Here is a 12,769-nt window from a genome sequence, read left to right on the forward strand (position 1 = left end):
CCTGTGAGTTGATGGGTAGAGTGTATCCATTCACTCTTAGTGAGAAATAGCCATAAACACAATTGACTCCTATCTCTGTGGCACATACTTGTCACTGGCCAATGTGGCTTGGGAAGGCAGAAATGCTGTGGTAACCTGCCAGACCTGTCATGGGGACATCTCAGTTTCATTAGCAGTAAGGCAGCCTTCGTTTGTGGAATTCTGTTGGCTTACATAAAATTTGTCAGGGGCTGGAGAGATGGCTCAGTGGTTAAGAGCATTGCCTGCTCTTCCAAAGGTCCTGAGTTCAATTCCCAGCAACCACATGGTGGCTCAACAACCATCTGTAATGAGGTCTGGTGCCCTCTTCTGGCCTGCAGACATACACACAAACAATATTGTATACATAATAAGTAAATAAAATTTGTCAGGCTGGAAAGATGGTGCAGTAGTTAAAAAAACACTTGTTCTTGCAGAGGATCCAGGTTTGGTTTCCAGCACTCACATGGTTCACAGCCATCTGTAATTTCAGTTCCAGAGATCTGTGTACACGTGGTGCACATACATATTTTTTTATTACACTTAAAACGAATATATAATAAAAATGTATGTGGAGGTTGGAGTACAGTTCTCAGGGGTCAAACTTAGGTCCTTGGTTCCATTCACAAGTGGGCCATCTCATGACTGATGTTGACCTCCAGTTAGCATTCTTTTCCCCTCCTGTCCCCTCCCTTCCCTTCCCTTCTCTTCTCTACTCTTCTCTTCTCTTCTCTCCCAGAGGTGTTTTGTCTGAACGCATGTTTGTACAAGAAGGGGGGGGGGGCTGGAGAGATGGCTCAGCTGTTAAGAGCACTGGCTGCTCTCCCAGAGGTCCTGAGTTTAATTCCCAGCACCCACATGGTGGCTCACAGCCATCTATAATGAGATCTGATGCCCTCTTCTGGCCTGCAAGCACACATGGAAGGAATGTTGTATACAAAATAAATAAATCTTTTTTTTTTTTTTTAAAAAAAAAAAGAAGAGGGCATTGGGTCCCCTGTAACTGGAGTTTTAGATGCTTGTGAGCTGCCGTGCCTGTGCTGGGAATCAAGGACAGCCAGTGTTAACTGTGAGCCATCTATCTATCAAGCCCTGTAAGTTGGCTCTTGTTTTGAGACAGGGTCTCACGGTATAACCCTGACTGACCTAGAACTCACAGAGGTACCCGTTTTCTCCAGAGTGCTGGGATTAAAGGTGTGCACCTCTGAGCCTGTGGCCTCTAGAGCTTCTTTCACCCTTAGCCACTCCGCGCCTGCTCCCTCCTCCTTTCCATACACGGAATCAAGCTCATCTATACGCTTCCTGTATGCTCAGGCCAAATCCCCGTAGTCTCAGATCGCCAGGTGGGTTACTCGGAGTTCAAGACTCTGCACTTGCAAAGATAAACTACTTCGAGATTTGAAAAATAAAAACCGGGCGAGTTGGCCGGAACTGCAGGGTTTCAGACTGTCAGTTAGGTGGCTTTGAAGTCGTGGCACCGGCTCGACGCCAAGTGGAGAGGCCTCTGACAATCGGCCACTCAGTGAAGACGTCCTGTTCGCTGTGAATTTACTTGGAGCTCATTGGTTCATGTCTCTGTCAGTCACACGGGGCCTGGACATGGCGGTCGCCGGCGGCTGGCAGGTCAGTGTGTTGGGCTGCTGGGCTGGGTGGTGTTAGGCTACCGCGTGTGCCCGCGTTCACGCTGTCCCTTCCCGCAGCCTCCCCGACCCTGCGAGGTCTACCGCGCCGAGTGGGAGCTCTGCCGCAGCGCCGGCCACGTCCTACATCACTACTACGTCCACGGCGAGCGGCCCGACTGCAGGCAGTGGCTGCGCGACCTGGCCAGCTGCCGCGAGTGGGAGGAGAGTCACAGCCCCCAGGCCCAGGTGCGCGCAGGGTGTGGGTGTGTGCACAGATCTTTCGGGGACATCCCCCTTGTGCTTCGCTCCTGAGAAGAGCCCCAAACTGCGGCATCGAAGGGACTTTAGACCGCGTCAAGTACAAGGAGGGAGGCAGAAAGAAGGGAGGTATAGAGAGGCTTGGGGAGAGGAAGGACAACTGCCCAGCCTTAGGGTTATCCGCCGGCCCTTGGGGACAGGACAGAGAAAAAGAGCCAAGATGCCTGGAGCATGAGGGTGGCTGTAAGGGCATAAGAGTGAACCTGAGAGTACCCAAAAATGTTCAAGCACGTGTGACTGGAGTTACCTTTGGAGGCCAGCCTGGCTCTGAGAGCGTGGAGAGTACTGTAGAGGACAGGGACCAGTACTGAGGCTGGACCTTCGCTGGGGAGGTGTGAAGAAACCTCTATTTTTTTTTTTTTTTTTTTTTTTGGTTTTTCGAGACAGGGTTTCTCTGTGGTTTTGGAGCCTGTCCTGGAACTAGCTCTTGTAGACCAGGCTGGTCTCGAACTCACAGAGATCCGCCTGCCTCTGCCTCCCGAGTGCTGCCTCTACTTATTCCGAATAGCATGCGGAATGATGGACCAAAGAAATGCTTCCACTTAATCTAGCTAAGTGAGCCAATGACTCTTTTGGGTCAGGACACAAAGGCGGCAGCATTGCCTGAAGGCCCAGCATGCTGACACCTTCCCTTCCGAGTAGCTCTATCGTCCCCTCTCCCAGTCATTGTTACTGCTTTTATAGTTTTGGGCTGGGAGCTGGTGAATTTTTTTTAAAACATTTATTTATTTATTATGTATACAATATTCTGTCTGTGTGTATGTCTGCGGGCCAGAAGAGGGCACCAGACCTCACCACAGATGGTTGTGAGCCACCATGTGGTTGCTGGGAATTGAACCCAGGACCTTTGGAAAAGCAGGCAATGCTCTTAACCACTGAGCCATCTCTCCAGCCCCGAGCTGGTGAATTTTTAACTCTGAGCTTCTTGCTCCGAAATTTCATATGCTTCCTGCGTCAGTGAGCCTCTCTTCTAACTCCAAATGGGAGTGATTGAAAGCCTAGGAAGAGCTAAGATACATTAATTAAATCCATTCATTACATGACTAGTTTAGTGATGGAGGTGGGTCTTGTATCTTATCTGTTGCTTTCATTGGTTAACTAATAAAGAAAACTGCTTGGCCCTGATAGGACAGAAAATTAGGTAGGCGGAGTAGACAGAACAGAATGCTGGGAGAAAGAAGCCGAGTCAGTAGGAGTTGCCATGATTCTTCCACCCGACACAGCCGCAGGTTAAGATCTTCCCTGGTAAGCCACCTTGTGGGCAACACAGATTATTAAAAATGGGTTAGATCAATATGTAAGAGCCAGCCAATAAGAGGCTGGAACTAATGGGCCAGGCAGTGTTTAAAAGAGTACAGTTTCCGTGTAATTATTTCGAGGCATAAGCTGGCCATGCGGGCGGCCGGGTGCCGGGGACGCAGCCCCGCAGCTCTTATTACTTCAGTTTAGGGAGCCATTCATTAAACAAGTAGTTGTCTCCTTGAGTGATCTCTGATTCAGGGTGGAAAAGTGAGCCCTGCCTTCCTGGGGCACATTCCAGTCTGCAGTGTGGTATTGCTTTCGTGGTCACTGTGATGGGGAACAGAAACTCCAGTACACAGGGATAGGGATATCCAGAAACAAGAGGTCCAGTGTTGAAGACATTTGTAAACATTTTGAAACAGACAAACCAATGACAAAAACAAGTGGCTAAAACATTTTTTAAAGGGATTTGTTTATTTATTATATAGAGAGAGTTCTGCCTGTATGTGTCTCTGCAGGTCAGAAGAGGGCACCAGTGTAGCGAGCTGCGTGGAATCACACCTGATGGAGATGTATAATCAACTCCTATGGCTAAAGTCTGACCTATGCTATGATCACGCAATGATTATCAGCTGCCTGCATATGCGTGAACCTATGGGCAGTGCCCACCTGGCAGTTCGGGATTGGCAGCCCATGCCTACTTAAGGGCTGGGAGATATTTGCCCCGAGAGAGAGGGAGAGAGAGGAAGGAGAGGGGGAAGAGAGAGAGAGAGGAGAGAGAAAGAGAAGGAGAAGGAGCTAGATTGCTGTGAATAAAGGTCCTGAAAACTGCTGCAAGAAGAGCTCCTGGTGTTGCGTTTTTCCTTGCTGGTCGAGGGTGGACGCGACACACCAGATCTCAGTACAGATGGTTGTGAGCCGCCATGTGGATGCTGGGAATTGAACTCAGGACCTTTGGAAGAGCACCTAGTGCTCTTAACCTCTGAGCCATCTCTCCAGCCCCTAAAACATTTTTTTTTTAGTACAGAAAACCGAAACCCCCTAGTGAAAGTAAAAATCATGGCAGAAAGCGTGTTTGTATGGCAAGAAACTGGAGACTTACTGTCTGCAACTGTAGATGAGCTTTCATAAATCGGGGCAAAAAGCAAAGATGTTTCTGAGTAGAGAAATGGGCAAAGGTCATGGAGAAGCAACTCGCCATGAAACTCAGTACCTCAGCACACAAAGCACTTATTTCTTTACCATCTTAAAGTGCTTTTATTCTTATTTTATGTGTGTTTTGCCTGCGTGTGTCAGTACTAAGTACATACACTGCCTGAGGATCCCTGGAACTGGGCTTCAGATGGTTGTGAGTTACCACATGGGTGCTGGAAATCAAACCCCAGTCCTCTGGAAAAGCACCTGGTATTCTTAACTGCTGAGTCATCTTACCAGCCTCTATAAAGAAAAATACACCAGCCTGGTCTACAAGAGCTAGTTCCAGGACAGGCTCCAAAACCACAGAGAAACCCTGTCTCGAAAAACCCCAAAAAAAAAAAAATGCAAGTCTTTGTATATGTGTGTGTATGTCACGTGTATGTGTTTGCGTGTGCACATGTGCACACATGGCATGCAGAGGCACTCTTTGGGCATCAGGCATTTCCCCTAGTTACTCTCCACCTTATAAATTGAAGCAGGATCTCTCACTGAGCCTGGACTTCCCTGTCTCCATCTGCTGCGTGCTGGAATTACAGGCATGCACCAACACACTCAGCTTCTGTTTGCTTCTTAAACAATAATGATCTTTTTAGAGACAGGATCTGGCTGTATAGCTCAAGATGGTTTGAAACTTCAAATCCGGGGCTGGAGAGATGGCTCAGTGGTTAAGAGCATTGCCTGCTCTTCCAAAGGTCCTGAGTTCAATTCCCAGCAACCACATGGTGGCTCACAACCATCTGTAATGAGGTCTGGTGCCCTCTTCTGGCCTGCAGGCATACAAGCAAACAGAATAATGTATACCTAATGAATAAACAAATATTTTTACAAAAAAAAAAAAAAGAAACTTCAAATCCTTTTGACTATGCCTGCTAACTTCTTTGAATACAAATAGTCACTACCATGCCCAGCTTAAGAAGCCTGCATAGCACCTAAGACCTCACCAGGGTCACCCCTGTCATAATAAGGGGACCTTTTGCTCACACCCTGTCCAGAGTCCAGGAGTAACTTCAGACTGCTGTCTCTTCCTCACTCGGTGTCCCCACTCTACAGACTTACTCCAGGCTCTCCAGGTCAGCTGTAGCTGAGGCCTAGGAAGTGTTTGTTATCAAATGGCTGAAGTCAGAGTCTGGACATGGTTGTGCATGGTTATTTGCTTAGGAGGTGGAGGCAGCAATATCAGAAATGGAAGGTCATACAGAGTGATCATGAGGCCAGCCCTGTCTAAAAATGCAAAGGACACAATAAAACTGCTGAATTATATGATACATTAAGATGACCTGTGCTGCAGAGAAAGAATGGCCTAGAAGTGTGTGTGCTAAAATGGAACAGTTGTCAAGGTCCTGTTTGTAGAGTCAGCTGAGCTGCGGAGCTGTGTGGGCTCCCATCTGTTCCTCTCTTTAGCAAAGTGCTGAGGAAGAGAGTGGTGTAGGTGCCATGTGATGGTACTGGGGTGTTGGGATCCAGTGGTGAAGCAGGAAGTAACCAGAATCTCATTTGTACAGCGATCCCTCTGTGAGAGTGAGCAGGCACGGGTCCAGGCTGCTCGGAAGCACACCCTGGTATGGGCCTTGAGGCAGAAGCCCCCTGCAGACTGGAACCTCCCTCTACCACCGGAGAAGGACAAGTGATGAGTGACGAGCAACTGCAACCCTGCCCTTGCCCTGGACTTGGACTAGCTTCCACCTGACCTGGAACACAGAGGAAGGCACTTCCAGGTCTGATTGCCATTGTCCACCTGTACCCAGGTGTCTCCCATTGTGACACTCTGAAAGACACCTGTGTCCACAATGGCAGGAAGCCAAGTACTGTGGCAGGTACCTGTGAGAAGCCTGGTTGGTCCATCTTGTCCATGCCACCACCCCTGAGAACAACCACACCAGAGGTGGCAGTCCTGATGTGTGAGAATCTCAAGTCTACAGTGGCAGCCCTGCCCTGTGTGGGCACATGGCACAGTAGTCAGAATAAGGTTGCTAAATGGTTCTGCTGCACATGGCTCTCTGACCATGAGAAATGGACCTCGATGGCTTGGTTTTGCTGATTACCATGTTATCCAAGCATGGACCTCTTACTTGCTCTGCTCTCCTGGAGATACAGTAGAACCTGCTTAGTGGGTAGGGCAACTTGCCCCTCTGAACCAGCACCTTTTACTGGTTTTTGCAGACTTTTAAAAAGAAATACACACAGTCTTGCAGGAACCATAGACTCTGGGTTCAAGAAATCCAAGTCACAACTAGAGTCAGAGTTCAAGTCCAAGGAATATGGGATTTAGGTCTTCTTATTTCTCCTCATCGTTATTGTATTAAAAAGTGTTTCACATGTTCGATTCCAAAAGCAACCTGAAAATTAAAGCCATGTTTGTTACACTTTATACCTGTCCTTGTTAGAGTATTTATTGCTTCAATGAAACACCAAGTTTGGAGGAAAGGGTTTATTTGGTTTGCACTTCCAGATTGTAGTCCATCTTTGGAGGGAATCAGGATAGGAGCTCAAACAGGGCAGGAACCTAGAGGCAGGAGCTGATCCGGAAGCCATGGAGGGGTGCTACTTACTGGTATGCTCCTCATGGCTTGCTCAACCTGATTTCTTATAGAACTTAGGACCACCAGCCTAGGAATGGCACCATCCACAACGGGCTAGGCCCTTACCTATCACCAAGAAAATGCCCACTGGGTAGTGGAGGCACACGCCTTTAAACCCAGCACTCAAGAGGCAGAGGCGGCAGGTGGATCTCTGTGAGTTTGAGACCAGCTACATAGTGAGCTTTGGGACAGACAAGGCTACATAGAGAAACCCTTTCTCAAAAAACAAAACATACAAATGCCCTACAGCTGGAACTTATGGAGGCATTTTCTCAATTGAAAGAAAGATTTCCGCTGGGCACTTGGGAGGCAGAGGCAGGCGGATCTCTCTGAGTTCGAGGCCAGCCTGGGCTACAAGAGCTAGTTCCAGGACAGGCTCCAAAGCTACAGAGAAACCCTGTCTCGAAAAACCAAAAAGAAAAGAAAGATTTCCTTCTTTCATATAATTCTAGCTCAGTGATTCTCAACCTTCCTAATGCTGTGACCCTTTAATACAGTTCCTCATGTTGTGGTGACCCCCAACCATAAAATTGTTTTTGTTGCTACTTCATAACTAATTTTGCTAGTGTTATAAACCATGATGTGAATATCTGGTATGCATTCCCTGTGAAAGCATGGTTTGACCTCCAAAGAAATTTCTAACCACATACATAAGCACATACAAACATGCCATTTTCAGGGGCAGTCACTGTGAGGTGGGGAGTCTTCAGCTTAGCTGCTGCTGTTTCAAAATGAGCATTGCCTGACAGGGCCGAGAAGGTGCCAGAGAGTGGCATTCTGCATGTTCTCTCTAGAAGGGCAGCTGTTACCTTGAGCCAGCTCCTATACCAGTTCATAAGGGAGTTCTCGTGCAGGGACACTTCCTGTCACCTGCTTTTTTGTTCCAAGCTGTAAATCCCACACCAACATATAACTTGGATAGAATTTTCCTGCATTTACACTGTGTTCATTCATTTTTGTTCCTTTTTCAGTCTTGAGAAACAAAAATAGGACATTATGTAAGAGGGCCTCAGAGTCAGTACAGAATACATCTCAGCACCAAGGAGATTTATTCCCTGGAGGGATAAGTGTGTGTGTGAGAGGGGGCGAGGGGGGCTGCCTCTGGATTGAACAAAGAGACAAGGAGAAAGGGGGAGTCTGTGCTAGGGTGGGTTGGTATGTCCTGATTGGACAGGTTAGCCAGTGTAGCCGAATAATGAATTTTAGTTGCTGGATCTTTGAGTTTTAGTGAGGCATAAGAAAGTGGCCACGTGAGTGAATAGACTTTGTGGCTAGCTTTAGGAATGTAATCTAACAGTTTAGCAAGGGACAGGGAAAGGGAAAGGACAAGACCTGCTGGCCCCATGCCTGTAACAACTGGACTTGTTAGAAAGCCCTTTACATTGATCACAGCTTTGAAACTGGCAGTTCAAAAGTTCCTATGGAGCCGGGCGGTGGTGGCGCACGCCTTTAATCCCAGCACTCGGGAGGCAGAGGCAGGCGGATCTCTCTGAGTTCGAGACCAGCCTGGTCTACAACAGCTAGTTCCAGGACAGGCTCCAAAACCACAGAGAAACCCTGTCTCGAAAAACAAAAACAAACAAACAAAAAAAAAGTTCCTATGGTACTTTACGGGAAAGACATAAACATTAAACATCAGTAGTCTCTGGTTTGGGGGTCTGGCTCAGAGGTACGTAACTTGCTTGCAGGCACAAGGACCCAAGTTTGATCTCCAAGCACTACAATAAAAAAGATGGTGTGCCGTGCTGTGATCCAAGCACTTGGGGGGCAGAGGCAGAGGATCAGGAGTTCAAGACCATCTTTGGCTATATGAGACCTTCTCTGAAAAACAAACAACAACAAAAACCAACCAACCAAACAAAAAACAATGGTAAATAATACAACAGAAGTGCACACGATGAAAGTGGAGCCGTGCCTTGAGCTCTTTGGACAGAACTCCATAGTTAAAGCTTCACATAGGGTTTGGTTTGGTTTGGTTTTTAAGACAGGATCTTTGTGAGTTCAAGGCCAGCCAGGTCTACAAAGTTCCTGGACTGCCAGGACTGTGACAGAAAACCCCTGTCTCAGAAAACAACAAAACAAAACAAACAAAGGTTACAGCTGGGCATTAGGTTGTAAAAGTTGATTACATGGGAAATGTAAGGCAAGTAAAGTTGTTACCTTGTTCTCTTAAAGGCAGGTTACCCAATCAGGTTGAGCACACAGTAGGGCCGCAGTCTTAAGTCTTAGTAGCCTCGGGGTGGATTAACTCTGGAAGCGAAGTCCAGAAAAAGTTCCAGTCTCTGAGGAAGTAAGAAGTCTTCCCTCGCATCTCTCTCGTTTCATTGAAGAAGCATGACCGTGGAGGCAGTCACTGATGAAGATGAAGTCACACACGGAGCTGTGGTGTCCTGTGGGGGCAGCCTGCTGACAAAGGCACAATAGAACTTTGAGGAGGAGGCAGACAAACAGAATGCTAGTCCTGTAACAGACCACACATTAAGATTTAATCCTGAAAGCCAACTCCCAGTGTTTAGCCATTAGTTATCAAGCATTATTATTATTACTTTTTTTTTTTTTTGGTTTTTCGAGACAGGGTTTCTCTGTGATTTTGGAGCCTGTCCTGGAACTAGCTCTTGTAGACCAGGCTGGTCTCGAACTCAGAGAGATCCGCCTGCCTCTGCCTCCCAAGTGCTGGGATTAAAGGCGTGCGCCACCACCGCCCAGCTATCAAGCATTATTTTATGTTTATTTGAAGATAGGAATAACAGTTGCTACGGTTTGGGTTAAGGCTCCTGCTGCCATAGCAGTGATAACTGTGGCAGCTATCGTAGCTGCCAGAAACATCCAATTAATCTTTTTTAAGAATATACATTCCAAAGCATAACTAAGTTATCTAAAAGCAGAGATTGCCCGTGCCGTGGATGAGTCCGGATAACAGGAGTCCAGGCAGGAATCAGTCCAAGAATTAAGGCCAGGAGACAAAATTGTAGTGTAGTGAGAGGAAGCAAAGTACATGGAAAAGAATCAGCAGTGACCAGCAACTTGCATGGGGTTGGAATTCCGGACAGTGCCTCTCTTTTGTTACAGGGCTGTTTTCTTCTGGTACCAGTTTATAGGATGGCTTTGCCAGTCCTGCTGGAATCCAGAGGAAGCCTATGTGAGGAAGCATAGTGTAGAGCCTCAGCTCCAAGTGAGGAAGGAAATGTTAGCAGTCCTTGAGGGAATTTAGATAAAACCTTAGTTTAGATAAAATTTGTTTTTTTTTCTTTGTTTTGTTTTTTGGGCTTTTGTTTGTTTCTTGGATTTTTGTTTGTTTGTTTTTGTTGTTTTGAGGCAGAGTTTTTTTTTTTTGTTTGTTTTTTATAAACCTGGCTGTCCTGGAACTCACTATGTATACCAGGCTGCCCCTGTCTCCTGAGTACTGGGATTAAAAGCATTGTGCCACCACCACCTGGCTATTTTTAACTAAAGTGTAGCTGAGTCTGATGGCACACACCTTTAAGACCAGCACTGAAGCAGGAGAGGCAGGTGGATCTCTGAGTTCAAGGCCAGTCTGGTCTACAGAGTGAGTTTCAGAACAGTCAGGGCTACACAGAGAAACCCTGTCTCAAAACAATGACAGCAAAATTAAAATGTAACTTGCTCCTGGGAAGTTACCTCCTAATCCCTCTCTTTTTTTATGTATTTAAGTAATAAATGAATTTTTTTCAATTATGATTTGTCCTTGGCGGTTAAAGGGTAGTCGAGAAGCGAATCACGTGTGCTGAAGTCCTTGTTATAGAGAAAGGAGTCAGTGTCTCCAAACAGCCCAGGACACTCATGTGTGAGTTGTAGCAAAAATAAAGCCTGAAATGGCATCAATAGAAACATAAAGAAGTTTCAAATGCCCAAAGGAGATTTAATTTTGAGGCTGTGTCTGATCATTTTAATTGTTTTTGTAAAACTTTAGTGGCTGGTCAGTTCTTACAGCGGTTACTAAGCGCAGGTTGATCTCTGAGAACTACTAATTTGAGTAGAGGTTTAGCACTGACATGTGAGATTTTGAGTTTAACATTGTGTATAGCATCCTCAAAGTGTCTTCTTTCACATTCCTTCAGCCACTACTAACCCTCACAACCTATAAAACCCGTCTTTTCCTTTCCATTTTGGAAACATCCAGTCAGCTTACCTGGTTTCACAAAGTGCATAATTTTTTTTTACCTTTCTTTTATCTGGACATATCCATTCATACCTAAATCCTTCTTTACTAGAATCTTTCCATCTTTCTATCCACTTAAACTTTGAAAGACTTACTGTTTTCCCTTCTTAATACCATGAGGCATAGGTGCTTAATTTTGAGATTAGTCCCTGAAAGACAAGTCCTCCCTCCTTTAAAAATCATTAGAGCATAAAAAAAATAATAAATAAAAGTCATTTTTTTAAAATATTTGTTTATTTATTTATTATGTATACAATATTCTGTCTGCGTGTATGTCTGCAGGCCAGAAGAGGGCATCAGATCTCATTACAGATGGTTGTGGGCCACCATGTGGTTGCCGGGAATTGAACTCAGGACCTTTGGAAGAGCAGGCAGTGCTCTTAACCACTGAGCCATTTCTCCAGCCCCATAAAAGTCATTTTTTAAAAGTCAGCAGCAACCTATAATCTCACCTTTAATTTCAGCACCCAACAGGAAAAGACAAGTGAATATCTGAGTTCAAGGTCAGCCTGGTCTGCAAAACCAGTTCCAGTTCAGCCAGTGCTATAAAGAGAAACCTTGTCTCAAAAATACAAAACAGTAACAACAAAAAAGAGAAGAAGGAAGGAAGAAAAAAAAAAAGAAAGTCAGTAGCCATTGTATGGTAATTGAGTTTGTTTGTCCCCACCATAGCTTCTTCGTGAGCTTTCCAGTTTCAGGAGGAAGACTGTCCAGTCTCAGGAGGAAGACTGTTAGGAGGAAAGGCAAGGCCTGATTGTTACATAAACATGAGACGCCTAATCAGGATCTGTCATTTTAAAAGTCAGTAAAAGAAACAGGATGGAAGCAATCTCTTTACTGTCTGTCATTTTGTAGCTTGTGGCAGAACATTTAAGAAGTTTGTAAAGGGGGCTGGAGATATGGCTCAGAGGTTAAGAACACTGACTACTACTCTTTCAGAGGTCCTGAGTTCAATTCCCAGCAACCACATGGTGGCTCACAACCTCTTCTGGTGTAGAAGCATACACCCAGGCAAAACACTGTATACATAATAAATAAATAAATTTTAAAGTTTGTAAAGGTCTTGACAAGTGTTTGTTAATGGAAAAATATTCTGAATATGTCTTAAGATCGGGGATATTTATTTATTTATTTGCTTATTTATTTACTTTAAGCCCTTGTGGCAGAGTCTGGGCCTGCTGGGAGGCTCCTTTGATTGTCTATTAACCAGCAGAGGGATGGCAGGTAACTGAGCCTCAGGTTTGAAATTTTCTTGTTTAAGAGACCCAGGTAATTAAACTTTCCTTGACAGCTCTCAGATTTGTATCATCAAGTAATCTGTCCCTACTTTGCATCCAAAGCCAGAATGTTTTTTTTTAATATTTATTTATTTACTTATTATGTATACAATATTCTGTTTCCATGTATGCCTGCAGGCCAGAAGAGGGCACCAGACCTCATTACAGATGGTTGTGAGCCACCATGTGGTTGCTGGGAATTGAACTCAGGACCTTTGGAAGAGCAGGCAGTGCTCTTAACCGCTGAGCCATCTCTCCAGCCCCAAAGCCGGGGTGTTTTTGCTGAGGATGGAATGGCCAGGCATCCTCAGTTGAGAAGCTTTTGCTGTAGCAGCG

The 12,769-nt window shown here is 45.7% G+C and overlaps 1 protein-coding gene across 1 annotated transcript; it reads left to right on the top strand.

Annotated features, from left to right (window-relative positions):
* The first annotated feature begins 1,521 nt into the window (after positions 1 to 1,521).
* On the top strand, positions 1,522 to 6,765 carry CUNH22orf39 (chromosome unknown C22orf39 homolog). The gene is made up of 3 exons (XM_041678153.1): positions 1,522 to 1,641; positions 1,719 to 1,886; positions 5,900 to 6,765. The coding sequence occupies exons 1-3, from the start codon at positions 1,588 to 1,590 to the stop codon at positions 6,023 to 6,025; spliced, it is 348 nt and encodes a 115-aa protein (XP_041534087.1). The 5' UTR covers positions 1,522 to 1,587; the 3' UTR covers positions 6,026 to 6,765.
* Positions 6,766 to 12,769: the final 6,004 nt, after the last annotated feature.

This window comes from Microtus oregoni, unplaced genomic scaffold, assembly GCF_018167655.1.
Source record: "Microtus oregoni isolate MIOR12 unplaced genomic scaffold, Mior012 000029F_ref0000214, whole genome shotgun sequence".
NCBI lineage: Eukaryota > Metazoa > Chordata > Mammalia > Rodentia > Cricetidae > Microtus > Microtus oregoni.

What these genes read in the sequence shown, in the direction of transcription:
- CUNH22orf39 (XM_041678153.1), top strand. Translation starts at nt 1,588, where the DNA reads ATGTCTCTGTCAGTCACACGGGGCCTGGACATGGCGGTCGCCGGCGGC. An exon ending in CGGTCGCCGGCGGCTGGCAG is followed by an intron (nt 1,642 to 1,718) that starts GTCAGTGTGTTG and finishes CCCTTCCCGCAG; the next exon opens with CCTCCCCGACCCTGCGAGGT. An exon ending in GTCACAGCCCCCAGGCCCAG is followed by an intron (nt 1,887 to 5,899) that starts GTGCGCGCAGGG and finishes TCATTTGTACAG; the next exon opens with CGATCCCTCTGTGAGAGTGA.